A 14874-nucleotide genomic window follows, 5' to 3' on the forward strand; every position below is an offset into this window, starting at 1 on the left:
CTTAGATCTCCTGTCATTAGAGCTTCTTAATACAATGGACTTTTAAACTGTTCCCAACCAGTGAATGGTGAATTCACTAGAATCTTCAACCAGTGCTTACCCCAGTTCTACTATGGCCAGGCCTTAGGTACTGAAGGGGACACAGTAGTGAACATAGCCTTGTTCTAGTCCAAAAGAATTGGTAGCCCAGATGTGCGAGACAGACTCATCAGGTATCCCGAGTCCAACTTCAACCTTCCTCTTTTGGTCCCAAATCTTGCATCTTATATGACAAGTGTCTTCTCTAAGGTGATCCCTTCAGATAGCCTTGGTTAATCCCAAGAGGAAGTGTCCTAGGCTAAAGGACAGAGCTACAGACAGGTAAGGGTAACTTCAGTGTCATCAGCTGGTTTCCTTATTACCGAGACTCAACTTTGCCCAAAAACACCAGACCCAGGGCCATGCTGGGCTGTGGCAACTGAGAATCTGACACCACAGGACTGATATGTCATTTTAGGCTAATGTTGACATGCAGCAAGGCAAACCCCACTGGACACCCCTTCTTCCTGGGACTGTGAAGTCTGGTCTGCTCTACAACCTGACAAAAGCACCTATCACCAGCAGAACTGAGCAAAACACACTTGACAATACACAGAAAAAGACTTGCATGTAAAATTTAGTCCAGCTTACTTTAAATTTGGGATTTACTCATACCTAGATTCCTAATAAGGAGCTGCTGGAAGTTATGTGCCGTCACCCTCTGAACCCAGGGGACTTCACACAGTATGTGGACATTTTTACTTGCTCACCAAAATCACCCTCTAAGGTAAGGGTTAGCATAACTGGTATTTTACCCTCAAGGATTAAATGACTTCCAAGGGAGTGAGTTGGAACCTGAGCAGTCAGCACTCTTGCCATGTAAGGGTAACTGCTTTTAATTGTTCTAAAATTACAGGTCTTACCTTTCCCTTGTAAACACATCCTTGTGCAACTGCTGGCTTCTAGGAGGAATAATCAGTGAATTTCTGGTGGTCTAATACTCTTGCCAAGTTAAATTCCTTCCATGTACCCTTATAATTTTTCTCTCTTCTGGTAGGTCCTGGATTAATTATAGCACCTTACCTTCTTATTAATTACACAGTACCACTACCTTCTGACTTACATAGATTTAATCATTCGAAGGTAAATACTAATGTGCCTAAGACAAATTGTAGAGCTTACATAATTTCTGAATCATTTTTAAGGGGTGAGTTAAAAACATTCACAAATATTTTAGAAGACATTTCTATACTTTCTCCGGGAAGCATGTTGAGGGGGTGATATGATAATAGCAACAAATCGCCTCCAACAAAATATTTGCAGTGTGAAAGATGGAGCAACCTTCTTGCCTCTGGAGCTGCTTCTGTCAAGAAACACTTCCGACTCTGCCTTTTATCTGTCCCTTCCCTTCCACTACGCTTCATCAGATCGTTGCCCCTCACTTGAAGACAGTGAGCTGTCAGCAATCCTCATAGACTCACCTCTTCAACCTGCCCTCCTGGGGATGGGGGTGAGAGATAAAGGTATGGGGGGCACACTGGGTTCAGATGAGAATCTTGAGCAGTAGAAAGACCTGTTACCAAAGTTGCTGTATCTAAGAAGTGCAGAAGTTTCACTTGGGGAGAAAAAACTGAAGGAACAGGAACAAGTCAACCCATCACCAAGTTTGAGCAAACCATCTTAATTTTTGCAAAACAAACAGCTCAGTAAATACTGTCACTGTTAGTGATTATGTAGCCCACAGGGATTTACTAACTGCTTTGTTCTGATAATAGCTCATTAGAGAAGTTTCTCAAAGTCCCAAACCATTAGGCAGCAGGATTTATGACAAAGGGTTTAAAGAAAACCCTCACATTTCCTGTCTGTTTAAATGTACATTGAAATTAATTGCTAACATAAATTAAGAATCCAAGTTATTTTCATTTGAACCATAACACAATTTCTTGCCTCTCAGGATGGTAGCATGAATGTTAATTCTATCAAAGTTCTGTAGAAAACATCATACACTTGGCCAAGGAAACATTAATCATTCCGATTTAGATACTTCTGAATCAATTTCATTCACCAAAACATGCCCTATGATAAAGGGGAAACTCTGCTCAGGCCTTCTGGACCAGCTTACTATTTACAAACACATCCAGACTTTCATCCGACAGTCCTCCTGAACCAAAGTTATAGCCATTATGCTTACACGGGCTTTGATCATTTCCATGTCATCTGTGACAAGTGGAATTTCAGCATTTATAAAATTCTGGAGCCATCTTCAGAACAGATGCCCTTCGGCAGTTTTTATTTTGCTGTCATTACTCAGAATTAGCAGAAAACAAATCATTATTTGGAGCCCTTTTATGGGACCAGACGCCCATGATTTGTTACAAATGATAAGGTTTGAGAGCTTTGTCTCTCAGCCTACCTGGGCATAGGGCAAGGTCAGCTCCTTACTCTCAAATGTTTAGGGGTATTGTGTTAGGGTGTGTGATAACTGAAATTAGTATTAACCCTTCTAAAAAGCAATTTGACTTCAAAGTGTATATATCCTTGAAGAGCATAATTCTACTTTGGGGACCTAATGTAATGAAATGGCATCATGGTTATTTATACACTAAAAGTGACATGCAGGAAACTATTCACCGGAACACATTGTTTAGATCGTGGTTAACTAACCAATCAGGTTCAATGCAGGAATGGCTAAGGAAACCCAATATTATTTACTGATAGAATATTACAGAACCATTAAAATTATTATCTCGCGATAACGTGGAAATTGTTGATATATAGGCTGAATGAAAATATCAGGATATGAAACTGTAGTGTCTGATCACAACTGTATAAAAATACTCTCAAAAGTAAAAAGCTGTGAGTTGACAAAGAGTGTAAACATAGGACCTCTATTTTAAAAAGTAGAATAGAGATGAAATTTCAGTTTCCAAAAAGAACGAACATTATCATAATAAAAATGAGAATATTTCTATTCCTCAAATCCTGTGCTGACGACTTGGGTCAGCTTGGCTATAGCCCTTTGTTTATTTGGTGTCACATGTTGGGCATGTGCTCTGTGTCAGACACGCTGCCAGGTAGGTGGAGACTCGCCACACAGTTTCACCCCGTTGTCCTACCGTGTTAACACATCACTTTCATGGACCTGGGTTTCTGGGCATTTTTCTTTTCCCCCTCTTTAAAAACCCAACATTCCACAGGTCCAGCAAATTAACTGCTTCTCCAAGTGAGCATTAATTTGATTTTTCGTGAGGCCACGGAGAAGCCAGAACAATGAAAGGACCATAAAAAGGAGAGAAGGGGAAAGCTCATAAGCCAAAAAAAAAAAAAAAGAAAAAGAAAAAGGCAGAGAACAGAGCTGCCATGAGGAAGGGAACGAGGAGCCCAGGCCCCAGGGACGAGGCTGGGCTGCCTCCACTGTGCACCAACTCCAGCCTGGACACGTGCCAGCTGTCTGGACGCTCAGTTTGTTGTCCCTCCCCAGCAGCTGAAACAATCCCCTCCGACCACAAGTGTTCATCCTGCAGAATGTTTTAACAGGATCGCGTTGCTAAAATTGCTTCAATGACGTTATGGAAATAAAACAAGCATAAATGTGTTTTTCCCTCCTTTGGTTTTTCTAATGACTAAGCAATTAATTCAAATGCATTATCGTCTGCCCAAGTTTGCTTCTCAATTTCAGCCAAGTTAACTGGATCAGACAACTCCACTGTTCAGCGTTTTTACGTGTAAGTCCGGGAGGGTTCCTTTTCATGACTAACGGGTGGGTCTCTTACACAACCCATTCAACTGCAGTCAACTACTGAGCAGTCAAAACTGTGGCCACACAGGCCTATGAAATGCATAGCAAGTGAACATCAGAAAATTCAATAAGCACAATATTTATACAGTCTTGAAATTCTCATCAGATCAATTGTAAACTTTGCTCAGTTAAACCAACATCGTTCTTCATTCACAAGGACGGAGCTGCATTTCAGGGTACAAGCATACTCAACTGGGTAACTCATGTCCCTACTGCTCTCACTCCCCATGTCTGTACATAGTGGTAAAGACTGGAGACCATAGGAGAAAGGACCTGGGGCCCGGGTAAGCCCCATCAGAGACAGAGACCATCACCAAAAAGTCCAGGATCACCAACGTGGTTTATACCCTGCCAGGAAAGATGAGGTTGCCAAAGTTATCTTTTCCTGGTCAAAGGAACAGCTCCTAAAGTGCACATAGGTACTGTTCTGATGAGCACCAGGAGTCATTTTGGATTAATTCCATAAAACTGTGGATGATCACCACAATCCCAAGATTTGGGGAGGGTGGGGTGGGGGTACCAGGGATTGAACTCAGGGGCACTTAATCACTGAGCTACATCCTCAACCCTTTTTACATTTTATTTAGAGACAAGATCTTGCCAAGTTGCTTAGTGCCTTGCTAAGTTGCTGAGGCTGGCTTTGAACTCATGATCCTCCTGCTTCAGCCTCCCAAGCTGCTGGGATTGCAGGTGTGCATCACTGCACCTGGCCAATCCTAGGATTTTGAACTTGGAATAGACCAATAGATAACCAGTAGTTTTGAGGTATTTCAAACTCAAAGCAGTATGGAGCTTTGGAAAACTTGGAATGGAACCACCATTTAATCCAGCTATCCCTCTCCTCAGTCTATACCCAAAGGACTTAAAAACAGCTTACTACAGGGACACAGCCACATCAAAGTTTATAGCAGCACAATTCACAATAGCTAAACTGTGAAACCAACCTAGATGCCCTTCAGTAGATGAATGGATTAGAAAATGTGGTATATATACACAATGAAATATTATTCAACAATGAAAGAGAATAAAATCATGGCATTTGCAGGTAAATGGATCGAGTTGGAGAAGATAATGTTAAGTGAAGTTAGACAATCCCCCCAAAACAAATGGCGAATGTTTTCTGATATAAGGTGACTGACTCATAGTAGGGAGGGGGAGCATGGGAGGAATAGACAAATTCTAGATAGGGCAGAGGGGTGGAAGGGGAAGGGAGGGGAGGGAGGAGAAGGAAGGGGAAGGGAGGGGAGGGAGGAGAAGGGAGGAGAAGGGAGGGGGCAGGGGCTTAGCAATGATGTTGGACTGTGATGGACATTATTATCCAAAGTACACGTATGAAGACATGGATTGGTGTGAACATACTTTATATACAATCAGATGAAAAATTGTGTTCTACATGTGTAATAAGAATTGTGATGCATTTCGCTGTCCTGTATTAAAAAATAAAAGCAATTTAAAAAAACTCACCTTATGAGAAGCAGGAGAAAAACTCTGCTGTAAACCCCAGAGGAATACAAAGCCATCATGGAAACAGATTCACTAGCTCTAGCGCTACTCTTCCTACTATGGATCCGCTTGAGCCACCCCAAAGGACTTCCCCAACATTTGCTTTCCACTTTTAGAAAGAAGAAACCTCAAGGGGGTGGTGGCCAAATGGGACACTGCCTTGTAGACTCCAGGGGGCCAAGCAGAGGTGGAACCTGGGGAAGCAACTAGTCCCACAGGAATTCTTAGAGGGAGATGATGGTGCTTTATCTATCCAAGGACAAATTCAGAGCAAGGCTTCATGCCTGACCTCCATCCACCTGCCCACATACCTGAGCCTCTGGAGCGAGATGGCTATCCCAGGGACACAGATGAGCTGGCTTGTTTGAATTGAAACATGAAGCCAGGCTACTTCTGATGGAAATTAGATATCATTTGACGGAGGACTGGTTCTGCCAATTAGGTGTACATAGATGTTTTAATAACTGAATAAGTGACATCTGAAGGTTTAGACAAAAATCAACCCATACCCCATAGACAAATTACACCCTTTACAATGATTGAAACTTATGGTTAAAAATGGTTTAGGCGGGCTACTTAAAACTTCAAGATTCAAAAATCTTTTAGATTATAGGTAAGCAAGTGACCACAGATTACTCCTTCTGTTTATTAGATGGAAGGTCTGATAACCCTGGAGATTGGTCATTTTCATGGTGTGAAACAGCCGCCCTCCAGGTTCAGGTTTCATAAGGCTTCATTCAAAATGAGGTACAGCTTCTTGCCAGGCACCCAGGCTCAGGGCCCCCCAAACACAGGCCTCTATCAAAAGTTCTCACTGATAAGGATCTGCCCAAAGACCCCTGGCCGAGGTATGGCAAGCCCAGAGCAGATAGCAACAGATTGCTAGAGACAGCCAGTGATTCAAGGCTCAGGTGAGGACCCAGTTGTGGAACAGGCTGTCTGTTCTCCCACTCACTAGCTGAGTGACTCGGGATAAGCTGCTCAGCCTCTCTGTGCCCCAGTTTCCTCTCCACAAATAAGGGCTCATCATAGAACCTACTTAAGAGTTAAGTGGTACTTGAGAGTACTAATTTCATGGAAAACACAGGGCCTGGCTTATAATAAATGTTAATCATTATTCTTCTAACGTGAGGTGGCCAATCAGAATGATTAACTACCGACTGCGGACAACTGTTTGAAATCTACAATCCCATTGTTCCCCAGTTCTCTAGCCCAGCAGAGAGCTCCTAATTCAGGCAATAATGAAGGGCATTCATACGGCAAACATCAGCTAAACTTACCCGTCAGCGATTCGACTTGCGCATCTCCATCCCTATTGCCAGTAAGATTTCTTACTATATAACTTATTTAAGTGATCATGGTTAAGTAGTGTAATTATATCAAGGCCCCATGAAGTGGCTCAGACTGTAATTGTGTGTCATCAACTAGCAATCTTTGAGAAGAAAAATGCATGTATTAGAAAACAGCTACAGATTAGGGAAAGGAGGAAATAGTAAGACACCCACCTACTAGAAGAGAAAGACCGGAAGTTGTAAGGCTCCGAAGCAGTGTGTGTGTTCCAAGAAGAGTCAGGGGAACTGCTAAAGGAAGGAAAACCCACTCACCAAGCTGTATGGAGGGGGAAGCACTTGCCCTGCCTGCTGCTGTTCAGAAGCTCTCCATGCTGATGGATGGATGGGTGGGAGATGGATAGATTCTGACAGACTGTTTAAAAATCTATCATTTGCAAATTATATTAAAATAAAAGATCTCTTTAGTTCAAAGACATGACAGTTTTCCTCTGCATTTTATGTACAGCGATTTTATTTTTTGGTGGTTCAGGGAGTTGAACCTTGCTCCTGATACATGCAAGGCACATACTATGTCACTGAGCTACACCCCCAAGTCCTCTGCCTCTTATCTAAATACTTGTCATTGATTAGTCAGTGGTCAGGGAGTTAGTTTAGGCTACATCTGTCTGCTCTGACTTCACCCCACAAGCTGGGCAGAAGACATGTCACAGAATGCAATTAAGGTGCTGTGTTCTCCCCCAGGTTAACCTCAAAAGGGCCCCACACGGGCAAGTCTACCTGTTCTCCTTCTGCGGTTCTGCTTCCTTCTCCTTGGTGGCTAAGGGAGAATCCTCAAAGTCATAGGAGAAGAGGTGGAAGGGGCTATGGGGCACGTAGGGCAGCTTGTCTGTAGTTGGCGACGCCTTCAGTGTGGTGGAGGGAGGCCGAGAAGCCGAGGCAGGATTGGGGGGTGGCAGGAGGGCAGGCCGGGTGGCCTCAGGCCCAGAGGATGCTCTGTGCAGGAGATTCCCTGCTGCTGTGCTGGTTGGGATCCGTTTTTCCTTTAAGGTGTCACTTGAGGTGTCTGGGAGCGCCGAACTCTGGGGAGCAGTACCCTTCTCAGTGGTGCCCTGCTCTAAGGCAGGACTGGTATCTCTGTTGGCCCAGAAGGAAAGGGAGGCAGGAGAGGGAGAAAGAGGGAGGAAGGAAAGGGAAGAAATTTGGGGAAAAAGAATCAAAGTTAGAGAGAGAGAGACATATGTAAAACCCACTCTGTGGAAGCCATTGACTCCAGTTCCAGCTGTGTTTCTGGAGCACAGGATCAACACCCATCACCAGAAGCTTCAGATTGTCTGTCACTCTTGGCCCTGGATTGCCCAGTTGGTTGGCTGGGGGTTAGATGTGCAGGGAAGCATCTCCTAGACCAAATCTGGGCTCTGGGAGGGATTTGTGGGAATCTTGAAGGCTCTCCTGCATCACTCCCTGCTGCTTGTGTTGGCACCTGAATTCCCACAGTTTGAACTTCATCTACTTGTCTTGGTCAAATAGAGGATCTGTCCTCCTGCTAAAAAGCCCAACCTAGAAGTATCCAAAAGGCCTATCTATAACTGCTTTCAGAGCCTTGTTTTGAAACAGGTGGAGAGAGGAGAAAAAGAAATGCCCGTGAGGAATGAGAGCCAAGGAGGTGGTGCAGGGATGAGGGGAGAGATTTCGTGCACTGCACTCTCTAGTGCCTGTCACCAAGCCTTCAACATCTGGGCTTCTCCAGAAAGGCCCACAGTTATAGACCACGGGTCCCACACACATAGACCCAAGTGGTAACTATGGGTGGTGGTGGATGCTTGTTCATTTGATTATGGTAATCAATATACAATGTATAGACACATCAAATCATCATATGGTATGCCTTAAACATCCACAATTAAAAAAAAAATCTTCCTATCTTTGGGGACTGGCTTTGGTAACTTGAATACTTTAACATATACCTTCACCACACCTGAGAACTGGGGTTAGAGTCCACAATTTTCAAAACCAGAGCCCTCTCCAGGAGAGCCCGACTCCCAACCATGAGCTCTGAACTGTTTCCTTTCCTACCTCCAGTTCAGAGATGCACCTGTCTAAAGGGGAAGTTTTCCTTGGGTTGATGGGAGGAGCTCACACTGCCATGCTATGGAGTGCATAGCACCATGGGAACACGGGCATGAGCATGTAGTAAGCAGGATCCAGCAGAAAGACAGAGCAGGAGGGAGATCAGCCCTGCATAAGTGGCAATCTCTTCTGCCACTTTAAGTTTCCACTAAGTAGCAACATCTAGATCAAAGTTAATGCACACGTAGGCATTATCATGATTAAACTCTATGTTTAATATGCCCATTCTTATTTCCTAAAATTGAAAGGTCTAACTAGTCTCTGATGAAGGACGCCCTCCAGCATCACTTCAAGAACTAAGGTAAATAATCATCTACCTGTGAAGACAACAATCCTAGGCAAAGGCAGCACATCATCACTAGGGATGTCTTTGCAGTTTGCCCGTTTCAGCAAGATTCTTCTAGCCAGTCTACAGGTCCTGAACCATGTGAATATCTGTGGATCTTTGGATGGGACTACACTCACTCTTAAGCACACTTGGAGTCATACTAGTCTATTTATAAGAGTCTACATACTTTCCTGTGACTCATTTTCAAAGTAAAGTGTACTGTCAACCAAACTTCCTTCCCAGAGGACCCATAACTAACCTGGTACATCAGCATGGGCAATGGGCTGTTTCCTGCTGACCCTTCTCCCCTCTAATGTGTGTGACTAATTTTCTATCATTTCTTTCTTCTGTCTACATCCTGCTAGGTTTTTTGCAGATTTTTTCAAAGGGGGAGGGGAGGCACTCATTAGTTTCTTGGTTTGGAGAGGATTCAGTGATGCTGGGAAATGGTAGAAAACTCAGAGACAAAGACTTAGACATGCACAGACAGCCCAGCAGATGAGGGACCCCATGAACATTGAGGTTGGCAAGAGAAATATTTTGCTCTAATTCATCTAAGATCCTTTTGATTTTGCTCGTTTGTAGAAAAAAAAAAGAAAAAACGTTAATTTGCAATGGCAACCAACTAAATGAAGGAAGCCATTCGATTTCAGAATAATTTTTGAATATTGGAAAATGACATTATCCTTTTTTAAATAAAAAATTTTTTTTTTGAGAAAATGGATACAAGTTTTTAAAACATTACAAGATACCTGAAGACAGGAGAAAAAAAAAAAGCACTTTACTGAGGTGAACAGAGGACAGCAAACTCACCCCAAAGTCTGCACAACTATGTTAGTGATTCTGGGCATAAAAAAATACCAGAGTGAAAAATGTTCCTGTCTGGTTGGATAAAAAAATCATACGTGAATCATTAATACAGTACTCATCCACACACATTATCTAACATTGTATTAGAAAAATCAGCAGGAGGAAGGGAACACACATCTTACATGCTAACAGACCTAAAATCTTAAAGATGGGTCTTTTCAGTCATTGTCAATCTGGTTGAACTAAAGTACTTAGGGAGGGAAGAATAGGAGAAAACCAATTGCACAATTTTTCCATAAATTATGGAAGGTAGGAGTTGAATTAAAAAGTGATGTTCTCAAATGAAAATGTGCTCAGTTATTTCCACAAAATTAGTCATTCTGTGGTTCCGTGCACAGGGTAAGTGCAGGGGAGGAGATTACTAAAAGGGGTGGCAGCAAATTGTCGTTAAGGAGGAGACTTGGGTGTTCAGTGTGAGCCTGGGAGGGTTCAACCCTTGGTACCTGTCCTTGCCCTGGCACTGGGCATCGTCCTCTCTCTCCTCCTCTGAATTGGGTTCCGTGACTGGTTGTTCCTCCTCCTCCTCCTCATCCCTGAGACAATGCCAAGAAAAGAGAAAGGCACACAGAGACAAGACGGAAAAGACAAGATGAGCATTACAGACACAGAGATGAGACAAAGCAGCAGGTCCAGCTGGCCGAAATGAAAAGGAGCATTCTCGATCTGTTAGGAGAGTAAGTTCTGAGATGAGGAACGTTACATGTGGGGAAGAGACACCATAACCCAGAAGAGGACAAATTTCTTGGTCAAGTTGGCCGTATCCCACTACCTTGCACAACATCCTAACCCCCACTACCCCCACCATGGGACTCTGAGCCTCCTATGTGGGTTTCCCCTTCATACAGAACCAAGTTCTTGGTGACGACCAGTTCCTGCAGCAACCATGGAGTCCTCACATTTTAACCACATCCCCCTTGGTTAGAAACCACCCAGAAGCAGGTCAATCTGGCACTAACCCTGTGGCGGACATACGGCTTTGGCTGGCCTCTCCTCATTCTCAATGTGTGGTTCCAGGGAAGCCCATTCACCCTGCTCTTCGAGGGAGGGTACACATATTAGGTGAAGTTTCTCCTGGTGCTTTCAGGAATAACTCACACCACCCTGAGTCTGGAGCTGCCTGAACCTTCTGATGGGATAAGGTGGCCTATACAAAAGTCCATTAAAGAAAAGCAAGACTGAAAAGGGAAGAGGAGGATGTAGCTCTGCTCTAACCTTTCACTGATAAACTATCTTAAGCAAAAAAAATAAGTTAGGTTTTATCCTTGCAGCTAAGTGTGTATAGACTAAAGATTTTGATAGCTGTGTCATTACCCCCCTTCAGTCTCTGAGCCCAGACAACATCTGACTTACATGGCTGTCCTTGGAGAATACCTGAGAAATGCCCTGCTGGGCTTCTCAATCTCTTGCCTTCCTGAACTACAGGGATCTTTGCCTTTTCTCATATCAGCCCCTTACACTCTGGACCTCATCATACAGAACTAGTCCATTAGGGAAGTCCACCAGGATATTCAGCCATCCTCCTCCCCAACCACAGCCGCCACCACCCAAATCCTTCACCTATCTAGAATACCTGTCTTTTACCTACCAGCACCTTCCTGCCTTCAGGTCTGAAGAACACCCCACTTCTCACTTTAGGCATCACTTTATCAAGATGTTCAACCCCTCTGCACCATTCTCCTTCAGCTGTGTTTTATCCCCTTTTACTGAGGTATAAAATATTCACACAAATCACTGAGCTTTCACAAAATTCCCTCATCTAATCAGCACCCCCCCTTCGCAGGCCCTTCCAATTGCTTCTGTTCCCCCAACTTGTATCAAAGAGCATGAGTTATTTGCTTGTTTTTCTTATTTAAAAGGAATCATACTGTGTGTAGTTTCATTTGTTCAACATTATACTTACAGGATTGGGTACTTTTCAGTTATTTTAAATAATGCCTATTATGAATATTATAACGCATACCTTCTAACAAATGTGAATTTATTGCTGTGCCGAATACATCCAAAGACAGGATTTGGGGGTCATAAGATATGCTTGAGTTCATCTATTATTTTTTAAGTGATAAGGGTAATTTACATTTCTATGAGTATTCTGGTTTTTCACATCCTTACTAAGATTTAACATTGTTTATTTTAGCCATCTGATTTGTGCTGTTTTGTTGTGGTTTTAGTTTGCTTTCTCAGATGACTAATGGATTTGGGCACATATATACTTTTAACATCCATTTGGATATCTCCTTTTTTGAAGTATCTTGCCTGTTTTTTCAAAAACAGATTGACTTTTCTTTTACACTTGAAGTTTTTACATAATTCGAATATAACTCCTCTGGCATTTATATATGTTACAAACATCTTTTCCCTGTGATGCCTTTGTGTATGCTTCATGATGTCCTTTTAAAAGAGTAGAAGTTATTAATCTTAATGAGGTCCTATTATTTAACAGTGCTTTTGTGCACTGTGTTCTAAATTTTTTTTAATACACACAAAAAATCGGCGTACTCTAGTGATGCATGCATGTCAATGTTTATAGCAGTGCAATTCATAATAGCCAAGTTATGGAACCAGTCCAGGTGTCCATCAATAGAAAATGTGGCATATGTACACAATGGAGTTCTATTCAGCCATAAAGAATGAGATTATGTCATTTGCTGGTAAATGGATGAAACTGGAGAACATTATGCTAAGTGAAATAAGTCAGAAAGTCAAGTCTCAGAAAGACTCAAAGTCAAGGGTCCAATGTTCTCTGGTATGCAGAAGTTAAAGGAATTTTTTTTTTTTTTTTTTTTTTTTTTAAGGCGAGGATCCCTTGAAAATAGAAGGGAAAACAATAGCATAGAGGAAAGGAATCGAGGGTAAGGAAGAAGGGATAGAAAAGGGGAAGAACAAGGAAAGAAACAGACCAAATTTTTCTAGGTATATGACAGTGAATTCTACCTTTATGTGTATCTATAAAGTACCAAGATAAAGGAAGGAGGGAAGACCAGTAGAGAGGAAGGGGAGGAGGGGAGGAAAAGTGGAAGTAGTAGAGATTAAAATGAAGCAGATCATATTACATACAGATATGAATACATCAAAATGACATTTTCTTGCTTATATCAAGTTTCTAAAGGTATTCTGTCTGATAGTTTTATGTATTCACCAATATGATCTTTCCCCCATTTTTCTGAAATGTAAGAAATTACAACTGCATTTAAAAAATATATATATATATTAAACCAAACCTGTGTCCACCAGGACAAACCCCACTTTATTGTATTCTATTATCCTCTCTGTGAAGTTGGTTCTGAGCTGTAATCCCCATTCCTTAAAATGTGTCAAGTTTTGAAATCAGTCACACAGGCTTCAATACAGAGGCTGGTAGGGCAGTGAGGGGACCAGCTGCGGAAACGAAGAGGAAGGGATGGATCTGGAACAGGATTAAAGCAGATGATTCAGTTGAACCTGGTGACCGATTAGATGTAGCAGAAAGGAAGAAAGCAGCCCTGACAAAACCTCATGGCCATGTCTCAGGAATCTGGCTGGCAGGACCTCCATCGGAAGCAAGGAGACCAGCTGAACAATGAGGGCAGCCTCCCTCCTGTAATACCAGAGCCCAAACTATACATCTCATCTGTTGTTCCAAAAAATGGCTCAGCATGCCCTCACAACCGCCCCTTACCAGCCACAGTCCTCGTCTCCTCCACCCATTTCCACAGCACCAACCTGTCCTCACCACCTCCAGCCTGAAGCCACCTTCCCTTAGCTTCATCAGGCATTCACAGATGTTATTACTTCCTGTCTACCCAGAATGCACTTGACCCTGCCAACTCCATAGGCCTCTCCTCTTTAAATCAAAACACTGAACCCCACCCTCCAAAATGACTTGATTCCATTTACTGACCCAGGTGGGGTTGGAGAAGTTCTCAGCCAGGTTGCTTGGTTTGCTCTCCAGCCCACCACTTCCCAGCTGTGCCCATGTTGGGTAGATCAGTACCGACCGGACTCCCGAGAGGACTGCACTGACAGGCAAAAGGATTGGCTTACAGTAAGCATATCAGCTAGTCTTAGCTGTTAACTAGGATCATCCTTGTCTCCATCATCTTCAGGCCCTGGGGACATCTCTAACCTCCCCAACACACACCTCTCAGCTTCATGCCCCCAAGACAGAAGGCAGGGCCTCTGTGAGCCTTTCACACCATGGACAGCAACACTTTTTCTTTTGTGACCTCCACTTATGTTACCCGTCTTTCCCATTCTTCACCCTCCTATATAGCTACCTTGACCTACATCATAAGCTCTTTGGGATCCATATTCTCAACTCCTATGATAAATAGCAAGGTTACATCATACACTTGTCACATGACTATCATTAGCGACCGGCCAGGACTAGTGGCTGGGAAACCTTCCCTTGGGATCCTTTTTATTGAAAGCAATTCAAGATTTGAGGGAACTCAAAGGCAGTTTCCACAGTTAATTTAACTTTCTAAAATTTGGGTCTCAGGTTAACTTCATGTCTCAGGCTTCAAAAACACAAGCATGATGTAAAACACATCATGATCTAAAAGTGGCACTGCTATACCCAAGGGTAGCAGTTCTGAATCAGGTCAATTCTGTGTCCCCTGCCTGTCCCCACCCCATTCCTCCATGGGATATTCATTAATGCCTAGGGACGTTTTTAGTTGTCACCTCTGGGTGGAAGGGAGCTACTGACTAGTGGGTAGAAGACAAGGCAGAAGCTAATAAACACCCTACCATGCATAGGACAGCCCCACAGCAGAGGATTATTGGGTGCAAAATGTCAACAGTGCCAAGGTTGAGAAACCTTCCCTTGGGATCCTGAAGTGCATACAGAGTCTAAGAATGTTCTCAGGGGTGCTACTTGGAATTGTCAAAAGCTGAAAATGACCCAAATGCCCATCAATGGAAAAAATGAAAGAATGTGATCCACTCCAGGTGGTAAA

The 14874-nt window shown here is 43.0% G+C and overlaps 1 protein-coding gene across 9 annotated transcripts in view; it reads right to left on the reverse strand.

The window, feature by feature from the left end:
* The window catches only part of Fhod3 (formin homology 2 domain containing 3), a 425688-nt gene that overhangs the window by 109719 nt on the left and 301095 nt on the right, over positions 1-14874 (reverse strand). For 3 of the 9 annotated variants that reach the window (XM_076837393.2, XM_076837392.2, XM_076837390.2), the window contains exons 11-13: positions 10381-10470; positions 7390-7746; positions 6826-6900 (exon numbers count right to left, since the gene is read on the reverse strand). The exons of 2 other annotated variants lie outside the window; for them this stretch is intronic. In XM_076837393.2, the coding sequence (XP_076693508.2) occupies positions 6826-6900; positions 7390-7746; positions 10381-10470 (522 nt within the window). The remainder of the gene's footprint in view (positions 1-6825; positions 6901-7389; positions 7747-10380; positions 10471-14874) is intronic. 4 more of the 9 variants (XM_076837399.2, XM_076837394.2, XM_076837391.2 and 1 more) reach the window with 3 other exon arrangements.

This window comes from Callospermophilus lateralis, chromosome 17 (genome assembly GCF_048772815.1).
Source record: "Callospermophilus lateralis isolate mCalLat2 chromosome 17, mCalLat2.hap1, whole genome shotgun sequence".
NCBI classification, from domain to species: Eukaryota; Metazoa; Chordata; class Mammalia; order Rodentia; family Sciuridae; genus Callospermophilus; species Callospermophilus lateralis.